Source organism: Theropithecus gelada, chromosome 2 (genome assembly GCF_003255815.1).
Source record: "Theropithecus gelada isolate Dixy chromosome 2, Tgel_1.0, whole genome shotgun sequence".
In the NCBI taxonomy this organism is placed as follows: domain Eukaryota; kingdom Metazoa; phylum Chordata; class Mammalia; order Primates; family Cercopithecidae; genus Theropithecus; species Theropithecus gelada.
In genome coordinates this window covers 150,363,060-150,386,185 of record NC_037669.1, presented here as the reverse complement: position 1 = coordinate 150,386,185, position 23,126 = coordinate 150,363,060, and the positions used below count along the sequence as shown (strand labels likewise).

Sequence of the window (23,126 nt, the reverse complement as noted above, 5' to 3'; positions counted from 1 at the left end):
TTCTTTTATATTCGCCACTTAAAGGAACATGTAAATATTGGGGGTTTTGTTTACCTAAAACCATCTTTTATCTTTTTAGAGGGCATCAACTTCATTTTGGGAAACATTCCCTTATGTGCTGGAATTTTAAAACTTTGATTTTGAACCAGAGTATGAATGGTGGAAGCTGCTTTAACTTGGAAATACCAGAGGAAAGGAGGGATCATGGGATGGGTGGGTGCTGCCTGCTGAAATACCCCTTGCTTGGGCAAATTTATGTGTCCTGAATATGAGGATATTTGGCTATGTGCATGGCAAAGCTTGGGATCATACCCTTGCAAGAATAGTTGGTTTGTTCTTTAACCTGGCCAAACATGTATACACACACACATGCGTGCACATTTCATACATTTTATTTTCTTTTACAGGTTTGATCTTACTCTTCTACCTAGTTTTTTATGGGTTCCTGGCTGCACTCTTCTCATTCACGATGTGGGTTATGCTTCAGACTCTCAATGATGAGGTTCCGAAATACCGTGACCAGATTCCTAGTCCAGGTAATTATCTTGCAGTTATGACTTTTTTTTTTTTTTTTTTTGAGACAGAGTTTTGCTCTTGTTGTCCAGGCTGGAGTGCGATGGTATGATCTCGGCTCACTGCAACCTCCGCCTCCTGGGTTCAAGCGATTGTCCTGCCTCAGCCTCCCAGGTAGCTGGGATTACAGGCATGCACCACCACACCCGGCTAATTTTGTGTTTTTAGTAGAGAAGGGGTTTCACCATGTTGGCCAGGCTGGTCTCGAACTCCTGACCTCAGGTGATCCACCCACCTCGGCCTCCCAAAGTGCTGGGATTACAGGGGTGAGCCACCACACCCGGCCTAAACAGTCTTTGAATGCCAGCTCTCCCTTGGTGATTGGACATGACCCTTGTCCTCAGATGCTGGTAATTCTTAGAAAAGTAAGAAATAGTAATGTGCAGAACTTCAGTGTCTGTAATTCCAAAAACTGTAAACTAACTGCTAGAGATGACAGAGAAAGGAAGGTTCTACCTAGAGAAGAAGGTTCAGTCCTGGAGGAGCGGGATTTAGAGGGCAGGAGAGTGGGGAATCAGGCCAGGAAGGTGGGAGTCTAGCAGGTTTCTCTCTAGAGCAGCGGTTTTCAACCACTGGGTCATATGGCAGCATCTGGAAATATTTTTGGTTGTTACAGCTGGAGAGGGTACTGTGAGTAGAGGCCAGGGATGTTGCTAAACATCCTACAGTGCATAGGACAACCCCCACAACAGATAATTAGCCCAAAATGCCAATAATGCCGAGATGGAAGCACCCTTATCTAGATCCTTGCTCACTGTATAGACTTCTGAGCTATATCACCAGCCAAACTGAACTAATTTCCTTAACTGTTTTTTTTCCTAGAAGAACAATTTTTTCTAATGATTTCTTTTGTTTACACCTAATCTTAGTCTAAATATCCTGAATAACTCTTTTAAAACTCTTAGTGTATTGGAGCAAGGGTCAGAGATTAGCTCCGATGCTACTTTTCCCTCATCTCTCATTGTAGTCCTGTTTTTTTTCTACCTTAGACTAATTCTAAGATTATTCTTTACTTGCTATTTAAGTGATGTGACTTACCATTGAACATAGTCTCATCTATTTCAAAACCACTGAACTCTGTTTATAATTGTATGAAATATGTAAGTATATGTGTTAAATATTTTTAAGTACAGTTTTAAACTGAGTTTCTTAAACTTATTTGTCGATTATTTTAGTACTTAAAGTATCGTTAGTTTAAATATATATACATGCATACACATGTACATATGTATATATTACATATGGGATATATTAAACATTTCCATATTTAATATAGCACATGTGTACATGTAATACATATATAATATGTATGTATTGTATATTATATACATATAATATGTATTATATGTACATGTGTGATATATTAAGTATGGGAATGTTTGAAGACTAGAGAAAATTTTAGGATTGTTTTAAAGCCTATGTGCAAGGTTGAATTAATAATCTAGATCTAATGCTTTTTGTTTTGTTTTTTCGTTTTTTTTGTTTGTTTTGTTTTTTTGAGATGGACTCTCGCTCTGTCACCCAGGCTGGAGTGCAATGGCACGATCTCAGCTCACTGGAACCTCTGCCTCCCGGGTTCAAGCCATTCTTCTGCCTCAGCCTCCCAAGTAACTGGGACTACAGGCATGCACCACCACACCCGCCTAATTTTTGTATTTTTAGTAGAGACGGGGTTTCACTATGTTGTCCAGGCTGGTCTCAACCTCCTGACCTCAAGTGATCTGCCCGCCTCGGCCTCCCAAAGTGCTGGGATTATAGGCGTGAGCCACTGCACCCAGCTGGTCTAATGCTTTTTAAACAAGGAAAGCTTATATTAAAGTTGGAAGCCTGATTGTTTCTTACCAATAAATCTACTTGCCTTTTCTTCATTAGTAAGCTTAAGCAACGTGGTCTGTATTACATGGGCGTCGACTTCTGATAGGAATTGTTGGTGGTTATACTCCAAATTCAGTATGTGAAAACCACATTTTGATTACAGAGCAATATCTGCTATTGAAGGAAGAATATTTGCCATAAAGTTTAAAATGCATAGACGATGTTCACTGAAAAGGAGTTAGCTGTCTTATGAATGTTTTCATACAGTTGTAATTTAAATGACAAAAGTACTTAGGTTTTGATTTGCTAAAATTATTTTCTTTGTATTAATGGCACATTGACAAAACCTAAAAATGTTATTTGATTTTTTAAAAATGAATATAGAAAGTTCAAAGTAAAATTGCATCTTTTAAAAAGGAAGATTATAATTAACTGTAGATAATCAAATTTAGGGATGGTTTCTAATCGGTAATGTCTGAGATAGTTTTGAAGGTTTGAATTCTTTTTAATTTTAGATGTCTGTGCCTTCATAATTAGAATTGGGAAGTTCTTGATGGTTTCAGCATACTGTCAACACAATTTTCCATGTAATTTGCTGAGATCTGCTTTTTAGAGATAAAAGTAAGGAAAAGAAGAGAAGGAAATTTGATAATCTCTCCCTTTTATCTCTTTATAGGACTTATGGTTTTTCCAAAACCAGTGACTGCATTGGAATATACATTCAGTAGGTCTGATCCAACTTCTTATGCAGGGTACATTGAAGACCTTAAGAAGTTTCTAAAACGTGAGTATGTTTTCTTAGAGTAAGGTCAGAGATTTTAATTATAGAAATTAGTACCAAATTGTGGGGCAGGCACGGTGACTCATACCTGTAATCCCAGCACTTTGGGAAGCCGAGGCGGACAGATCACCTGAGGTCAGGAGTCTGAGACCGGCCTGGCCAACGTGGTGAAACCCCGTCTCTACTAAATGTACAAAATTAGCTGGGTGTGGTGGCATGCGCCTGTAATTCCAGCTACTCGGGAGGCTGAGGCAGAAGAATCGCTTGAACCTGGGAAGCAGAGGTTGCAGTGAGCCGAGTTCTCGCCACTGCACTCCAGCCTGGGCAACAAGAGCAAAACTGTCTCAAAAAAAAAAAAAGTGCCAAGTTTGTGATTACATTTAGAGACATCATTCTTAGAATGTGTATTACCTTTTGGGCCGGGTGCGGTGGCTCACACCTGTAATCCCAGCACTTTGGGAGGCTGAGGTGGGTGGATCATGAGGTCAGAAGATCGAGACCATCCTGGCTAACACGGTGAAAAACCGTCTCTACTAAAAATACAAAAAATTAGCCGGCAAGGTGGCGGGTGCCTGTAGTCCCAGCTACTCGGGAGGCTGAGGGAGGAGAATGGCGTGAACGCAGGAGGCGGACGATGCAGTGAGCCAAGATTGCACCACTGTACTCCAGCCTGGGCGACAGAGCAAGACTCCGTCTCAAAAAAAAACACAGCATGTGAAAGAATGTGTATTACCTTTTATTTCCTTCTGTTAAACAGACAACTGAACAAGTGCATTTTATAATTACTTGTGAGACTATTCTAACTATAGAAAGACACAGGGGCTTACTAATGGGCAGTAGATTTGATTTTTCTGCCTTTAATAAGTACACTAAGTTTCTTGAGATGTAACATTTATTCTGCATTGAAACTAAATATTTTAATTAATACAGAAAATCTATATTGTATGAAATAGTTCCTCTGAGGACTTGGATCTTTTGCGTCCAATGTAGTGTTTGTGTCGGGGATGGGAAATGGTTTATTATTTTAAAGTTATATCTGTGTCTGATTTTTAGTACATCAGTTTTTCAAAGTTACCAGTTTGTAACGTTGTTTGATAGCCATCCTAGCCCAACTTTTCCTCCTGTTTTGTTTGGCCCAGCCATTTATGTGAATGGTGTTAACAGTCACATGAGTAATCATCGAATACCCTGGCCTGCTGGTTCGTGATCAGCTCATCTCTTCCTCAGCCACACACAACTGCAACTGCTCCCTAGAACATTACCTTGTCTCATCTCCCACCCCATCTTCCCTTTTATGTAGCTTAATTCCATGGCTTGTATTTCATTTTTACTTTTACTGGTGCTCTAAAATCCCAGACCTGTCAGTCTTCATGTCACACCCTGTGGCAGAACCCCACTCCTGGATAAAGCCATATAATTACTGGATGTAGCTCATCCTTCTGTGCCCCTGCCCCTGAGCAGATACTGAGCAGGACTGATTAGCACTGTGAGTATTTGAGCACCTCCCTCAAATGGACTTGCTTCACTGCTTGGTAATCCTATGGAATTTCTCTGGATAATTCTCTGAAAGGATTATTTCCAACTTTCAAGCCTTTAACCCCTTACCTTTTTCCTTATAACTCACTCTCTTCATATAACCTGATTTCTTGCTTCAAGAGATAATAGAAGAACTCAGATGGGACCTCCTCCAGTTTCCCCATTACCAGTAAAACAGATCTACAATGGCAGCCATTTTATGTCACATTCCTCCTGCTCTGATCGGGGGCTGCCCTTCCTCTCACTTGAGGCCACCTGTGTCACTCCTGCTTTGGATCTCATCCTCTCTCAATGTCTAAGAAACATACTATGTACTCTCTCTTCTTGTGTGTATTTAGCCTTTCTGTCTTTATTGGATCCTTCCTATCAACTTGAAAAAAATCTTCAGCTCTCTCCTATCTTAAACCAAAAGCTGCTTTTGATCCCACATTATCTACTATCTTCCTAATCTCTTTTCCTTGACAGTTAAGTATGTATTATTTAAAAAAGACTTTTGTGAAAGTATTATCCATGGTTTAATAGCTAAAAAGGTCTGCAGTGAAGTGTTCCCTGCCCTCCTCCCTTCTAGCAGAAGTCCTATTAATTTATTCACATATTTTTTGAGGGCCTGCTTTGTGGCAGGCACTCATTTGGGTTCCAACAATGAATAGAAGAAAAATTCCTGTCTTTCTGGAGCTTAGTCTCGTGGTGAATTAGAAGATAATACGTCTTGAGGGGGAAAATAAAGCAGAAAAAGGAGATAGGGTAAGTTGGGAAGGATTGTGGTTTTACATGCAGAGTGGTCTAGGAGAAAGCCTTATTGAAAGGGAACCTTGAGGGAAGAGCAGAAGGAGGTGAAAGAAGTAGGCATGGAAATGTCCAGCAGAGGAAGCAGTAGGTGCAAAGGCCCTGAGGCTTATGGTGCTGATGTGTTGAACATTCATCAAGGAAGCAAGAGGGGGTGAATGGAGTGAGCCAGGGGAGAGTAGTAGGAGATTGAGGTTAGGGAGTTAAAGGAGGTCCAGACTGTAGGTCCTTAGAACCCGTTGTTAAGTTCTTTGGCTTTTACAGTGACCATGATGGGGAATTTTAAGCAGTGAATAATAACATGATCTAATTCAGATTTTTAAAGGATCCTACGAGCAGCTCTTTGAAACTAGACTAGAAGGGGGAATTGGGGAAGCTAGTTAGGCTCTTACAGTAATCCAGGTAAGTGGAGACGGTGGCTTGGCAAGGGAGAGAGCAATGGAGTTTGTGAAAAATAGTCTGATTCTGGACACGTTTCTTTTCTCTTTCTTTCCTCTGTCTATTTGTCTGAGATGGGGTCTCTCTCTGTCACCCAGTGGCATAATCACAGCTCACTGTAGCCTCAGTCTCCTGGGCTCAAGTGATCCTCCTGTCTCAGCCTCTTGAGTAGTTAGGACTACAGGCTCACATCATCACACCTGGCTAATTTTTTAATTTTTTGTAGAGATGGGGGTCTCGCTATGTTGCCCAGGCTGGTCTTGAACTCTTGGCCTCAAGCGATCCACCCACCTTGGCCTCCCAAAGTGCTGGGATTACAGGCATGAGCTACTGTGCCTGGCCTCTAGATATATTTTGGGTAGGGAATAATTTCATGCTTCTGAACTTTTTCTTACGGTGTTTTCCTTCTGTATCTATAAATATAACACTTTTCCTGCTGGTTCTTGATTTTTTACTTCTATACATTATCACTTTATTATCACTTTTATACATTTTCTTTACTTAGTTCACATGTCTCAGACCTTCCTCCCTTTCTTAATTGATTACTATTTTCAGTGTCATTATTGGTTGCTTTTTTATACCTGGTCTTTATATCTTCTTCTATCATCTGTAGATACTCTCTTCTGACTTCCTTATTTGTAAACTATCATTTGAGGTATTTTCTTGAGTCTCTTTTTTCTGGAAAACTACTTCCTGGAGCCCTTTCCCTGCTGCAATCTGTACTATTTCTACATCAGCCTTTTATTCCCAACTGTCCTTTGGGGAACTTCCTTTTGCCACTTTCTTTTGTTGGACCCACTGTTTCTTGGCTCTTGCCCTGCCCCCCCCCCCTTTTTTTTTTTCTCTCAATTTACTCCTTAGTTTTGATGGAGTACATTCTCAGGTAATTTTATAAGAAAAGACACCAGAAATGTAAATTTGGACCCTTTTATTTCGGAAAATGTCTTGTTTCTGCCTTTATATTTGCTAGTGTACCTCCATGTAGAACTCAGTTCTTTGTATTTGCCTTTTTTCTTCTGAAAGTTTTTCATTTTCTTTTTCAATTTTCTCTGTCTCTTTTGGGTTCTAAAATTTCTGTCTGGATCTCTGTCTCTAAAATATTTTGCTGAGACTTGATTGCAGGTCTCTCAGGATGAAGACTTAAGTTCTTCAGTTCAGGGAAATTATCCTCTGGTAACACTTTGATAATTTCTTCAACTCAATTTTCTGGTTTTCTCTTTCTAGAACTATTCTGTTTGTTGTGTCTTAGACCTCTTGTTTTTCTCTTACTTTGTTTTGACTTAATTAGACTTTCTGGGGGATTTACTTTAATTTTCAACTCTTTTTTTGTTTCTTAAAACATTCAACTAGGCCGGGCGCGGTGGCTCAAGCCTGTAATCCCAGCACTTTGGGAGGCCGAGACGGGCGGATCACGAGGTCAGGAGATCGAGACCATCCTGGCTAACATGGTGAAACCCCGTCTCTACTAAAAAATACAAAAAACTAGCCGGGCGCGGTGGCGGGCGCCTGTAGTCCCAGCTACTCGGAAGGCTGAGTCAGGAGAATGGCGTGAACCCGGGAGGCGGAGCTTGCAGTGAGCAGAGATCCGGCCACTGCACTCCAGCCTGGGCGGCAGAGCGAGACTCCGTCTCAAAAAAAAAAAAAAAAAAACATTCAACTGCTGTTGATCCTTATGTGCTCCTTTTTCATGTTTGAAAGATACTATATCTGGTTAAAACATAATGTCTTCTCTGTTTTTTTCCTGCAGATACTAATTGAACCTAAAGTTTTATTTTGTTCCAGTTATCTCTTTCCTTTAGGGTCATTCATTCCTCCTGTTATCTTGGTCTTTTTTGTTTGTTTCCTTCATTAAGACAGTCTTACTCTGCTGGCCAGGCTGGAGTGCAATGGCTTGATCTCAGCTCACTGCAGCCTCACCTCCTGGGTTCAAGTCACCCTCATGCCTCAGCCTTCCAAGCAGCTAGGATTACAGGCTTGCGCCACCACACCTGGCTAATTTTGGTATTTTTAGTAGAGACAGGGTTTCACCATGTTGGCCAGGCTGGCCTCGAACTCCTGGCCTCAAGTAATCTGCCCATCTCAGCCTCCCAAAGTGCTGGGATTTCAGGCATGAGCCATTGCACTTAGGCTTTGGTCTTTCTTATTTTAGGCTTTCTTCAGATGCATAGGGCTCTTTGGTTACTCTGGGTTCAGTGACCTTTCTGTGTTCCCATCATGCCTTCTGCATAATCTAACTGGTCGTCATACAGTTCCTTACACTTAATAGTATGGAAGTGGAAGTCAGCATAATGAAAAAAAATACGAAAGGTTACTGATGAACTGACCTAAACCAGCAGAGTCTATGCAGTAGAAGCCCTTGGGGAAATTGGTGAAGGACTTACATTTTTTTGCAAAGTGTTGAGTGTCATGATGTTGTTTTGTTTATAAAGTTTATCTCTACCCCCACAAAATACCTGAATCATTCTTTGCTTTTAAATGAGTACATAGTTCCCACAGTAACCTAGTTTCGGATAAGCATAAGATGAAACCAAACATTTTGACAGTGATTTTTTCCCCCCAAGGTAAAGACTTTACACTTCCTTTTTGAGGCATACTCTTTGAAATTTGGTTCTTATTTTGGTTGAATTCAATACCTTTTTCTGGTACCAATTGCACCCACACACCAATAGTTCTTACTGAGGCACTGTTATATCTTAATTATTTATTAGTAAGTGTTGTTCACTGGAGTAAGCTCATTGAGGGCAGGGATCACATCAGGCTTGCTCACTGTGTGCCTCTTGGACTAAACACTGCCGAGTACAGAGCAGAATTGTATTGTCTGTTGCATATTTCTCCTCCCTCTTCCCTCCCATTGCCAAGTTCTAACCATTTTACTCCTTTATCACTTTAGACTCCATCTCTGCTAAAAACCCCCTTCTATGAGCTAGTTGTCTCTCACCTGGGCTGTTTTAATAGTCTCCTAACTCGTTTTCCGGGTCCCTTCTTTTTCCCTTCTGGACTGACCCCACAGAGAAGTCAGAGTTAATTTCATAAGTATGTTCATACTATCCACTTGCCCTGGTTTAAAATATTTTAGTGGGTTGTTAATTGCTGTTTGGCAGAACACTCACCCGCACCCCTCAAAATTCTTTAACACAGTTTACAAGACTGTGTGGTCTGGCTTCTACCTTCCTTCATTGGAAGTGCTTCTCCTAGCTTCATTAACTACCACATTCCCTTCTGCATTCAGCTCAGTTGCTTTTTTTTTTTTTTAAGTGTAGGTTGTCATAACACTATGTCTTCATACCTCTGCAATTCTGATTTTATACTCACTTAATGTCTGTCTTCCCCACAAAACCGTAAGCTCCATGAGGGCAGCAGCAGTGCCTTTTTACATCCTCTCCATTGTATCACCAAGCATGCAGAAGGCATTGAGATAATGCTTTAGCCATGGCTGGTACCGCCACCTAATGGTGACAGAAGAGATGGATCTATAATCCAGTTTGTATGATTATTGAAATGCAGTAACTTTAGAGCACTAGTTAGCTGTTAAAAGGTAAAGGGGCAAACTTAACATTCTTTCCCTAAAGTTATCTGGTAATTGACATTGCTGTTTTTGTCTTTGAAGAACATTTTCCAAAGGTTTATATATTCCTGGTTGTTTTTAATACCTTTTTTGGCTGATCTAGTGCACATGTATGTTTCCTTTTTAGCGTATACTTTAGAAGAACAGAAGAACCTCACAGTCTGTCCTGATGGAGCACTTTTTGAACAGAAGGGTCCAGTTTATGTTGCATGTCAGTTTCCTATTTCATTACTTCAAGCATGCAGTGGTATGAATGATCCTGATTTTGGCTATTCCCAAGGAAACCCTTGTATTCTTGTGAAAATGAACAGAGTACGTACATATTTTACCTCTGCTGCTGCTTTTTTTCTAGTATTCTCTTTTAAGGAGGCAACTATTTTTAGATTGTTTGGGTTGGGTTAATGGTAAATAACTTATTAAAAGTTATCATTGGGGGGGTAGCTTGCTTTAAAGGCTAGCAGTAATGTTTATTACTCACTGGAAGAAAGTTTATATGGCAAAAAAAAAGAGAGGTTCATAGATTAATCATGGAGTAAGGAGTTAAAGTAACTTAAACTTTTCTTCTTTGGAAACGCCTACATGCATTTTACCAGATTAATGCTCCAAGGGGCAAGTGTTCTCCTTGTCATAACCAAAGCAGAGTCTTGTTAGGGTGCAGTGCTCATCTTTGAATCCTGTGTTGTGAAATAATTTAAAATTCTGCAGACTCCATAAAGTTTAAGCTTATTTAACTTTTTCGAAATACTCAGTAGCGAAACATTGTTTTATAGTATATGTATATGTGTATGTAATTAAGTAACAGAAATACAAATAAATCCCATTCTGACGAGTTCAGTGGGATGTTGCACTTGTATCCAAAGTAGCAGCATTTTGCTGTTTTACAGGAGGGCTCCCTGAATTGTATAGTAATGAGCAAAGTAAGAAGCTAATGAATTAGGGTCATTGTGCAACAGAACCTGATAACAGCTTTTCTTGAGTCACAAAGTGATCCCTAGCCCCTGTGCCTTGCTGCTGTGTAAATGTACTTCAGAGTTGTATTCTGATGCACTTACTGTTTTGAGGCCTGCAAAGTCTGAGTGAAGTCATTCCTGGTCATTTAAACAGGTGTAGACTTCTCAAAATCATGAGTTTGTAAGTCATCATTGGTGAGCAAATTGCCACCAGCCTTAATAAAAGTAAAACTTGAGTCTTTTGAAGTTGGCACTGCTAAATAAGGAGCTTCCCTGTAGGGAGAACCAGCTAGGCCCTGAGGTGCCCAGACTGACACCCCTCCAGCCTCTCCTTCATCCCTTTGGGAGGCCTTGGATAACTGACAGCTTCCAGATTGTCCCATAGCATTCTAGGTGCTCAGTAAATGACTAGTGGGATGTTTCAACTAGACTTTATTCAGAAGTAAGAATTGAAGTTAACAAAGTAAGCTGAAAGTAATGTGAAACTAGATCTAGTTTATAAAATGAATTAAGTTTGTTTTAACAGAGATGCCTTTTGTAATCCCAGTCTACTAGAAGTATCCTCACAACATCTAGGTTGCTGAAAATTTGTTCCCAGTAGAAAGCCAGGAGAGGATCAACCTCGGGGGTTTGTTTTCTTTCCCAAGATGGCCTCTTTGAATGATAATGGTCTGAGACCATACTTGCTGATGACTCAGGGCCTGGCTTTGGCAGGAGGACAGCATCAGACACAGGAATCAGTGATGAGATGAGCTTATGTAGTGTAGCAGGGGGTTTCATACCAGTACAGTTCCCAGTTAGCACTATTGACATTATTATTAGGTCACAACAATACTTGTCTTTTGAGAGCAATATTTAGATTTTACATGCATTCACATGGAAACTGCATATAAATTCAGAATGCAAAAAATTATCTCACAAAATGTATAAATATGTTAGGATTCAATTCTGTCACCTACATACATGAAAGGAGTCTTAAAATAGGGCTCTCCCAGGGCGTGCCTTTTGGGGAGCAGATGGGTTATGAGATACAGTGAGGCTCAGTGGGGCCCTCATGGAAATATGGAGAGTGTGACCTAGTATAGTTTTGTGAAGAACAGTTAATTATTGTGCCTCTGCAGTTCTTATTATTTACATTAAATTATTTGTTCATATAAATACTAATAATTAGATTTAAGGGTTTCTGTTTGTTTGTTATTTTAAGGGTAGCAAAGGGTACTTTTGTTTCAGTTAAATCTTTGGTAATTGATTTATTTTCTAAATTGCCCAGGACAGTAATAAGATACCTGATTGCTGAAGTTATTTTATTTAAAAGTTCATTTTAATCCCCTCAAATAAGATTAAAGTAAAAGGCAGATGTAACTCACTGGGTTAATATACAGTTGGTGTTAATCTCAAAGTCTTCATCCCTTGTCCCCAGCAACAGAGGGAGGAAGTTCCATTGCATACTTACGTGATGTTTAAATTTATCACTATTTCTTAACCTTAGATAATTGGATTAAAGCCTGAAGGAGTGCCAAGGATAGATTGTGTTTCGAAGGTTAGTATTCAAAAAATAACTCCTGTTAAATCTTTGATGTTTCTTAAAATACTTTAAAAGTCTAAGGATTTAGTCGTCTTTTTTCTTCCCTGTCACATTTTAAAGTCCTTTGTAGTGCCTTAGAATAAAATTCCACCAACCTTTTTGAGAGTAGTCTTTCTCTTCCTTAATGATAATTCAGAAAGACATTTTCCATGTGTATTTGATTTTGCACACATTGCCTTTATTTTCACATATACCATATTTCATCAATTCTAAGATTTACTTTTTTTCTGCCAGCTCAGTAACACTGAAATTGGGTACCCTTATAATTGATGGTGTCTTAATACTGTATCATGACATTTTTCTCTTTCTTAATAGTTTGTTAGTTGACATGCTAGCTATCAATGCTATCTGAGATTTAATGAAATATGGTACATTTTCCTTAAGGTAGAAGCATTTATCTCCCCTGTCCCTGCTTAATTTTTTTCCAGAATACTGTGCAGTTTTCATCTCATAACTTTCTTTTGTTTTCTCTCCATGCTGCAAATGCCACTAAGACAAATAATGTAAAAGATGGGTAAGAGTTCTGAGGAGACATTAAGTTCTAAACTTATCATTGTGCTAAATATTAACATTTCAACTCCGATAGTAGGACAGAAATATTTTACTTAAAATGTTACATTGAAATCACTTTTAAAGTTGTGAAAAAAAAATTCTTTTTACTGTTAATGGGCTGCTTATTTGGGCAGAAACTTCTTGTTCAGTGGCTCTCAAACGATCATTCATCAGAATCATGTTGGCTTGTTGGGCTCCATTCCCATAGTTTCTGACTCAGTAGGTCTGAGATAGGGCCCAAAATTTGCGTTTTCTTTTTTTCTTTTTTTGTTTTTGTTTTTGAGACAGAGTCTCACTCTGTCACCCAGGCTGGAGTGCACTGGCGTGATCTCGGCTCACTGCAAGCTCCGCCTCCCGGGTTCACCCATTCTCCTGCCTCTAAGTAGCTGGGACTGCAGGCGCCCGCCACCACGGCAGGCTAATTTTTTGTGTGCTTTTTTTTAGTAGAGACGGGGTTTCACCGTGTTAGCCAGGATGGTCTCAATCTCCTGACCTCGTGATCTGCCCGCTTACAGGCATGAGCGACCGCGCAGGCCCAAAATTTGCATTTCTAACTAAAGTTTTCAGGTGATGCTGATGCTGCTGGTCTGAGGCACACATTTTGAGAACTCCCGATTTGGAGTGTCCTTACTAATATTTTAAGAGTATTCACTATTCAGAGTAGCATAAAAAGCCAGGAAGTTTATGGTTTCTCATCTGGGTTGAAATTATGTGTGTGTGACCACTGGCAATTCACTTTACCTCTTTATGCCACAGACAGCTCAGTGGGAAACTTGTACAAAAGGCCAGAGTCGGCCGGGCGCGGTGGCTCATGCCTGTAATCCCAGCACTTTGGGAGGCCAAGGCGGGCGGATCACGAGGTCAGGAGATCGAGACCATCCTGGCCAACATGGTGAAACCCCATCTCTACCAAAATACAAAAAATTAGCCGGGCGTGGTGGCGGGCGCCTGTAGTCCCAGCTACTCAGGAGACTGAGGCAGGGGAATCGCTGGAACCGAGGGGGCGGAGCTTGCAGTGAGCCGAGATCACGCTGCTGCACTCCAGCCTGGCGACAGAGCGAGACTCTGTACAAAAAAAAAAAAAAAAAAAAAAAAGCAAGCCAGAATCTCACTTAAAACCAGATACTACATCTAAGCTAAGCTTTTCTTTTCTTTCTTTTTTTTTTTTTTTAATGGGAGCGGAGTCTCGCTTTGTCGCCCAGGCTGGAGTGCATTGGCGCGATCTCGGCTCACTGCAAGCTCCGCCTGCCAGGTTCACACCATTCTCTGTCCGCAGGCTCCCGAGTAACTGGGACTACAGGCATGAGCCACTTCACCCTGCTCATTTTTTGTATTTTTTAGTAGAGACGGGGTTTCACCGTGTTAGCCAGGATGGTCTCCGTCTCCTGACCTCATGATCCGCCCGCCTCGGCCTCCCAAAGTGCTGGGATTACAGACATAAGCCACCACGCCCGGCTGAGCTTTTCTTGATACATTCTTATAAAAATCTAGTGGGCAGCATATACTGTCAGCTCTCAAGTCAGAACATTATAGCTACAGGATACGTTTAGAAAAAATGTTGGGTAACCCTTCATGAGCCTCAGGGCTGGTTCACAAAGCTTTCTGGTAGGAAGTTCTTGGGGCTTGGGTGCTGGGCTTCAGCTGGGTGGAAGTGCTAATTGCATGACAGTGCGCCTGTATACAGGAGCCTGTGGGCAGGCGGCATGGATTAGCTTGGATGGAATCCTGGGTCTACAAAGCCAATATCACTTGAAAGGAAAACACATTCAAGCCAGAAGCGCAAAAGCTTTAAATTATTTTCCTAAGCTTTAAATTGTGTAAGGCTTTGGCCAGTATAAACAATTCCATATACCTCTTCCCTTAAGATGTGTGTTTTTTGTTTTTTTTTTTTTGAGACGAAGTCTTTCTCTGTTGCCCAGGCTGGAGTGCAGTGATGCGATCTCGGCTCACTGCAACCTTCGCCTCCCGGCTTCAGGCAATTCTCCTGCCTCAGCCTCCCGAGTAGCTGGGACTACAGGCACCAACTACCACGCCTGGCTAATTTTTTGTATTTTAGTAGAGACGGGGTTTTACCATGTTGGCCGGGATGGTCTTGATCCCCTGACCTTGTGATCCGCCTGCCTCGGCCTCCCAAAGTACTGGGATTACAGGCGCGAGCCACCACACCCGACCCCCTTAAGGTTTTAAATGCATTGTTCTTGTTGTTTATCTATTATGTATCCTTCGCTTCTAGAATAGTTGGGGGGAGTGTTAATGAAAAATCCAGATTTAATGATTCCGATTTCAGTTAGCTTTCCCTTTTGCTTTGGAGAGATGTGTGTGAAGTACATAAAATAATCAAAGCAGGTGGGTTTTAAATTTTGTTTGTTTAGTTGTGGAATTTTTTTTTTTTTTTTTTTTTTTTTTTTTTGCTTTTAGAAAAACACAAAAGTGGAAGAAATGTTTGTAAAATCTGGCATTTTATCCCTGGGCTAGTTACAAGTAACAAAACAGTTAGAACCCATAAATTTTAGAGATGTGGCTCTCCAGAACAGAAGGAAGCATTTACTGCGTATCATAATTGCAATTTGCTATTAGATTTGTCTGTATCAAGTGTTCTTTAAATTCTTTAGTTCTTTTTCGTAATACGTCTTTTATTTGTCTTGTATTGATTTTGTTCTGCCTTAATTGCTTTTATACAAGTTAGAGTCCTGAAAATACAAACACTGACCATACTTGGAGGTGCTTTTTTTTTCCTCTCTCTCTCTGTAGAGACAGGGTGTCTCCATGTTGCCAGGCTGGTCTTGAACTCCTAGCCTCAAGCAATCCACCCGCCTCTGCCTTTGAAAGTGCTGGGATTACAGGCGTGAACCACCGCAGGTGGCCAAGGTGGCCTTTTAATATATATCAACTTAAAAGATGATTCCTGCAAAAGGTGTAATGTTCATATTTATGACATTTTTTTCCCAGTATTTTATTTTATTATGAAAATGAATCATATTAAGAAAATCAAAAGTGGGAAGAAACAAAATGCATTATTTTTTAAACTCCATTTTGTTTTGGTGGAACTTAGTGACCATCAGTAGGTTCTTAGAGTTAGTTGTTCATAGTTTACAATATGATACTATTGCCCGGCATGGTGGCTCACACCTGCAATCCCAGCACTTTGCAAGGCCAAGGTAGGCGGATCACCGGAGGTCAGGAATTCGAGACCAGCCTGGCCAACATGGCGAAACGCTGTCTCTACTAAAAATTTAAAAATGGCCTGACGTGGTGGCACGTGCCTGTAATCCCAGCTACTTGGGAGGCTTAGGCAAGATAATCACTTGTACCCAGGAGGCAGAGGTTGCAGTGAGCCATGATTGCGCCACTCTGCTCTATCCTATGCAACAGAGCGAGACTCCGTTGCAAAAAGAAAAAAAACATGATGTTATTCATATACTTAGAAAATTATGACATATATGATTCACCCTGAGTATCTCATTATTCAGATACTCATTTTAATATTTCACAATTTCTAAATGTTTATTTTCACAGAAGGTATAAATTAAAAGATTAAGAAAAATCCTGCCAAGAGCATGGTTTAGGCCCACACTGAGAGAGCAGTTGAGCGTCTGCCACACCTGGTGGTCTTGAGCACCTGGCTTAACTCTGAGCCCCAGTGCCCTGCTCTGTCATTGATGCTGCCCACTAAGACTTGTTAGGCCTGAAGGAGGGAAGCGTAAGCTAAGTGTGGTATCTGGTGGGAAACACTGGGCTGGGCGTGGTGGCTCATGCCTGTAATCCCAGCACTTTGGGAGGCCGAGGCAGGCGGATCACTTGAGGTAAGGAGTTCAAGACCAGCCTGGCCAACATGACAAAACCCCGTCTCTACTAAAAATACAAAAATTACCCATGCATGGTGGCACACACTTGCAATCCCAGCTATTCAGGAGGCTGAGGCAGGAGAATCACTTGATCACTTGAACCCAGGAGGAGGAGGCTGCAGTGAGCCGAGATCGGGCCATTGCACTCCAGCCTAGGCAACAGAATGAGACCTCTGTCTCAAAGAGAAAAAAAGAAAGAAAAAGAAAGAAAACACACTCCAAGGTACTCTAAACTGTTTCTCAAAGAAAAACCTTTTTTTGATTTTAGGGAAATGCGTTCTGTAAATGAAGGTCATATATTAAGGTAAAATAGGTTCAACAAAAGCAATTAATGCAGAAAAGCACTGATATCAAAGTGACTAGTTTTTCTCTAATATAAAATGTTATCTTTGATTTTAAGCTTATTTTTTAAGTTAAAGAGTACAAATGAAGGGTGGAGTTTGAGTAGTGACTGAAAATTGCTTTTGCGATTTCTCCTAGCATAGTTACTTCCTGCCCTTTGCAAATATTCTTCATCTGGATCATTAGAGCTTGTCTGGTGGGTGGGGCGCATCACCACTCTGTGCTTTGTGCTGTCTGGCCGGTGCCTTTCATCTGTTTCTTATCCCACCCCACAGCCATATGCTGCTTCATAATGAAACGAAATGAGCAGAATCTACAACTCCTTAGAGTGGATTCTTAGTTTTGTTTTATGCTGTTTCATGTGTGCTTTCAACCCTGTCTCAAAAAATTTTTTAATATATAGATATAAAATTCAAGTATTTAATAATGTTTTATTGTAACTAGTGCTCCGTAAACCCAGCACTAATGTTAATCATTGTGGTCCGTTTGCTACTACTCAGTCTGTGTTAAAGTTAACTCATTAGAATTAGGCCCATTTGGAAAGTGTTACATGCGAATTTTCATAAATTGCTAATTTATCATGAATGATACTAGAAATAACTAATAGCATGAATGAATTGGATTATAGGTGGTGCTTGATTTATATGTTGATAAGCATGGAATATGTTTATATGTGTTGGTAAACATGGAATTCCAGTAGACAAGTAATACTTAATGATTTGTATATGCTCATAAATTTATCCCTGAGAAATACAGTATTTAAATTTGTCAAGAAGAGTTTTGCTGGGAGTACCTTAAGTTTTCCCTCGTGCTTCCCTCTGGTTGCAGTTCTGGTTGTTAATCACATGAAACTGACACCTGCTGTCTCCCAGGCCTGAGTGCTGCATTCTAGGTTGGCGCCTCGTGGTGGCCATTGCTTTCCAGTCTGGAAGCACAGTATTTTCTTCATTTCAGGAAAACACTGGTCCCAAACCTGCTAGTGCATTCCTGCTGTTAGTAGGTAGAAAGGCTGGCATTTGGTATTTGGAGGGCAGGTAAGATTTTACCGGAGTACATGAGTGGAACTGGCTATAATTAAGAAGGGACTCTCATGAAAAAGAGTATAGAGTGTATCTGGAAGCATAAGAATCAGGATAGTTCATGTGGAAGGGTTTAGTTAGATAATATTTGCAATCAAGATGAGTAAGTTTCTTCTCAGAAGTACACTTGTAATGATAATATAGTAAGAGCAGCATTGTAGTTTCTCCAAACTGTTCATGATTGATACTGCTTTAATTATAAACATAGTTTTTAGAAATTCTTTTTGTGACCCTAAAGAGGATTTCTTTTGTTTTCAACTTTAGAATGAAGATATACCAAATGTAGCAGTTTATCCTCATAATGGAATGATAGACTTAAAATATTTCCCATATTATGGGAAAAAACTGCATGTAAGTATTTAGAAGTTTGTATGTGGTAATTACTCTTTTGGGAAGCTGGAGCATCTGTGGGCGTACCCCCTATCTGGGGTAGGTAGACCCAAGCCCTGTTTAATTTGTGCATCATCTGTTCAGGTTTTGTTTTATTTTAATGATGATGGTAAATGGAATTCCCACATCTACAATTCAGAACACAGAACCCAAGCAGATAAATTAAAGTTAGATGATTATTTCTAAAATGTCATTTTCTTTTTCAATATAGAGGTAGTAGTATATGCTTATGTAGAGAAAGTAGAAAAGTACTTAAAAAGAAAATCAAGGCTGGGTGCGGTGGCTTACTCCTGTAATCACAGCACTTTGAGAGGCCAAGGCGGGCAGATCACCTGAGGTCAGGAGTTCGAGACCAGCCCAGCCAACTTGGTGAAACCCTCTCTCTACTGAAAATACCAAAATTAGCTGGGTGTGGTGTCGTGTGCCTATAGTGCCAGCTGCTCAGGAGCCTGAGGCAGGAGAATCGCTTGAACCCAGGAGGTGGAGGTTGCAGTGAGCCAAGATTGTACCACCACAGTCCAGGCTGGGCAACAGAATGGGATTCTGTCCTCACCGTCCCCCCCACCCCCACCCAAAAAATAAAATCAAGGCCAGGCGCCATGGCTCATGGCTGTAATCCTAGCACTTTGGGAGGCCAAATTGGGCAGATCACGAGGTCAAGAGATGACCATCCTGGCTAACATGGTGAAACCCTGTCTCTACTAAAAATTACAAAAAATTAGCCGGGCATGGTGGCGGGCACCTGTAGTCCCAGCTACTCAGGAGGCTGAGGCAGGAGAATGGCATGAACCTGGGAGTTGGAGGTTGCCGTGAGCCGAGATCGTGCCACTGTACTCCAGCCTGGGCAACAAAGAGACTCCATCTCAAAAAAGAAGAAAACCAAAAGCTCATTGCGGCTGGGTGTGGTAGCTCACGCCTGTAATCGCAGCATTTTGGGAGGCCGAGGTGGGCAGATCACCTGAGGTCAGGAGTTCTAGACTAGCCTGACTAACAGTGAAACACCATCTCTACTGAAAATACAAAAATTAGCCAGGCATAGTGGTGGGTGCATGTAATCCCAGCTACTCGGGAGGCTGAGGCAGGAGAATCACTTCAACCTAGACTTCAGTGAGCCAAGACTGCACCATTGCACTCCAGCCTGGGCGAGAAAGCAAGACTCTGTCTCAAAAAAAAAAAAAAAAAGTTAGTGGACTAGTGAGTTACCATAGGAGTGGGACTAGCGGCTTTATAAGAAGAGGAGGAGAGACCTGAGCTAGCAGCATGCTCAGCCCCCTGGCCATGTGATGCCTTGCACCACCTCAGGACTCTGTTGAAAGTCCCCAGCAGCAAAGAAGGCTCTCACCAGATGCAGCTCCTTGATCTTGGTCTTCTCAGCCTCCATTAACTGTAAGAAATAAATTCCTTCCTTTATAAATTACCCAGTTTCAAGTATTGTGTTATAAGCAACAGAAAACAAAGACGATAACCATAGTACAGTTAACAAAGGAAGGTAACATATAGTACTCTTATGAATCTGTAGACTTCATTGAAAATCCATCAGTTGTTGCAGTAATATTCTTTATAGTGAAGTACAAGAGTGTTTTCCTGATCCAAGATGTCACACTGTTAATATGTTTAGCAACCTATAGTCTGGAATATTTCCTCAGTCTGTTCATGCCTTTGTACTCTTCAAGAATAAGTACAGGCCTTTTATGGCTTATTTTATGTTCATTAGTTTGAGTTTGGTGGTTTTTCATGATTAAATATAGGTTGTGCATTTTGGCATGAGTGCCTCAGAAGAAATGTTGAGTTCTCAGAGTGTCAGGAGGGACATGGTATCATTTCGTTCCATTAATGGTGATATTACCTTGATTGCTTGGTTAAGGTGGTGTCAGCCAGGTTTCTACAATATAAAGTTACTTTTTTTCCTCCGTCATCAATAAGTATCATGTGAGGAGAAAATAAAAAAGCTCGTTACTGCCTGGCATGGTGGCTCACGCCTGTAACCCCAGCACTTTGGGAGGCTGAGGTGGGCGGATCACCTGAGGTCAAGAGTTCGAGACCAGCCTGACCAACATGGAGCAACCCGGTCTCTACTAAAAATACAGAATTAGCCGGGCATGGGGGCACATGCCTGTAATCCCAGCTACTTGGGAGACTGAGGCAGGAGGATCCCTTGTACCTAGGAGGCAGAGGTTGCAGCGAGCCTAGATTGTGCCATTGCACTCCAGCTTGGAGAATAAGAACAAATCTTTCTCAAAACAAATTAACTTAAATTAATAAATAATAATAAAATCTTTTAAGTTCCATAAAGTAGAAATACATTACAATTACAATCAATACATTGTGATTACAATGCAATAAAGCTAAAAATTATTAAAAAGACCCTTCTATATGGGGGGAGGGAAAAGTGGAAACTGTCTCTTAAACAACTTACAGATGAAAAGGTAAATTAAAATCAAGATTATAGAATATTAAAAATTAAGGCCGGGCACAGTGACTCATGCTTGTAATCCCAGCACTTTGGGAGGCTGAGGTGGGCGGATCACGAGGTCAGGAGTACGAGACCAGCCTGACCAACATGGCGAAACCCTGTCTCTACTAAAAATACAAAAATTAGCTGGGCATGGTGGCACCCTCCTGTAATCCCAGTTGCTCAGGAGGCTGAGGCAGGAGAATCGCTTGAACCCGGGAGGCAGAGGTTGCAGTGAGCTGAGATTGCACCATTGCACTCCAGCCTGGCAACAGAGTGCAATGTCTCAAAAAAAAAAAAAAAAAAATAGGCTGGTGCGGTGGCTCACGCCTATAATCCCAGCACTTTGGGAGTCCGAGATGGGTGGATCACCTGAGGTCAGGAGTTCGCAACCAGCCTGGCCAACTTTAGTAACAATGGCAAAGCCCTGTCTCTACTAAAAATATAACAATTAGCTGGGTATGGTGGTGGGCACCTGTGATTCCAGCTACATGGGAGACTGAGGCAGGAGAATCGCTTGAACCTGGGAGGTAGAGGTTGCAATGAGCTGAGATGGTGCCACTGCACTGCAACCTGGGCAACAGACTCCATTTCAAAAAAGAATATTAAAAAATAATGATAAGGGTAGGGTGCGGTGGCTCACGCCTGTAATCCCAAGCCGTTTGGGAGTCTGAGGTAGATGAATCACGAGGTCAGGAGATCGAGACCATCCTGGCCAACATGGTGAAACCCCGTCTCTATTAAAAATACAAAAGTTAGCTGGGCGTGGTGGCGGGTGCCTGTAATCCCACCTACTTGGGAGGCTGAGGCAGGAGAATCACTTGAACCCGGGAGTCAGAGGTTGCAGTGAGCCGAGATTGTGCCACTGCACTCCAGCCTGGGTGACAGAGCAAGACTGCGTCTCACAAAAAAAAAAAAATAATGATAATAGGCTGGGTGTGGTGGCTAGGATCATGCCTGTAATCCTAGCACTTTGGGAGGACAAAGCAAGAGGATCACTTGAGTTCAGGGGCATGAGCTGTCACACATAGCCAACATTTTTATCAGTAATTACAGGTATGGACTTATGGCTCAAAAAAATTAAAAAGAATGCAGAGAACAGAAAATAATAGATCTAAATTATTTTATTATTATTATTTTAATTTACAAGCCACATGTGGTGGCTCACACCTATAATCCCAGCACTTGGGGACGGCATGGTGGAAGGGCCATTTGAAGCCAGGAGTTTGAGACTAGCCTGGGCAGAGAGACCCTGTCTCTACAAAAAAATTTAAAAATTAGTGGGCTGTGGTGGCATGCGCCTGTAGTCCCAGCTGCTTAGGAAACTGAGGTGGGAGGATTGGTTGAGGCTTCAGTGAGCCATGATTGCACCACTGCACTGCAGCCTGGGCGACAGAGTCTCAAAAAGAAAATTTACAGAATAAGCCAATTCCTGGTAGAGAAAAGTATAAAGTTTCCATAGAGTTTGAATTAATGTCTTTTCCTTTTATTGCCAGGTGGGATATCTACAGCCATTGGTTGCTGTTCAGGTCAGCTTTGCTCCTAACAACACTGGGAAAGAAGTAACAGTTGAGTGCAAGATTGATGGATCAGCCAACCTAAAAAGTCAGGATGATCGTGACAAGTTTTTGGGACGAGTTATGTTCAAAATCACAGCACGTGCATAGTATGAGTAGGATATCTCCACAGAGTAAATGTTGTGTTGTCTGTCTTCATTTTGTATCAGCTGGACCTTCCATTCTAGAATTATGAGACCACCTTGGAGAAAGGTGTGTGGTACATGACGCTGGGTTACATCATAACGTGCTTCCAGATCATAGTGTTCAGTGTCCTCTGAAGTAACTGCCTGTTGCCTCTGCTGCCCTTTGAACCAGTGTACAGTCGCCAGATAGGGACCGGTGAACACCTGATTCCAAACATGTAGGATGGGGGTCTTGTCCTCTTTTTATGTGGTTTAATTGCCAAGTGTCTAAAGCTTAATATGCTGTGCTATGTAAATATTTTATGGATATAACACTGTCATATTTTGATGTCAACAGAGTTTTAGGGATAAAATGGTACCCGGCCAACATCAAGTGACTTTATAGCTGCAAGAAATGTGGTATGTGGAGAAGTTCTGTATGTGAGGAAGGAAAAAAAAGAAAATAAAAGTGTATTTGAAAAATATTATCTTGGGTTCTTTGTAAAATTTATTTTTTACATGCTGAATTAGTCTGGATCTTTTTGATTAAGAGCACAAACGTTTTGTTGTAAAACCTGTAAAAAAAAAAAAAAACTGGGATTAATTTTTAGTGCTGGAACTGTCTCTTATAAAGTATTTTAGGCTGTAGATAACAATAGCATTTTTAGGTTAGCCAGTATGACTATGCACCTAATTTTTTATGAGATTAAATTCATAAGACTTAATTTGTACAATAGTTTGTGAAATATCTTGTTA

At 41.0% G+C, this 23,126-nt stretch overlaps 1 protein-coding gene across 1 annotated transcript in view; it reads left to right on the top strand.

The window, feature by feature from the left end:
- The window catches only part of ATP1B3 (ATPase Na+/K+ transporting subunit beta 3), a 48,724-nt gene extending 25,866 nt beyond the window's left edge, over positions 1–22,858 (top strand). The window contains exons 2-7 of the mRNA XM_025377608.1: positions 408–536; positions 3,065–3,172; positions 9,622–9,806; positions 11,934–11,984; positions 18,112–18,198; positions 22,186–22,858. Of these exons, the coding sequence (XP_025233393.1) occupies positions 408–536; positions 3,065–3,172; positions 9,622–9,806; positions 11,934–11,984; positions 18,112–18,198; positions 22,186–22,356 (731 nt within the window). The 3' untranslated portion in view covers positions 22,357–22,858. The remainder of the gene's footprint in view (positions 1–407; positions 537–3,064; positions 3,173–9,621; positions 9,807–11,933; positions 11,985–18,111; positions 18,199–22,185) is intronic.
- The last annotated feature ends 268 nt before the right edge of the window (positions 22,859–23,126 follow it).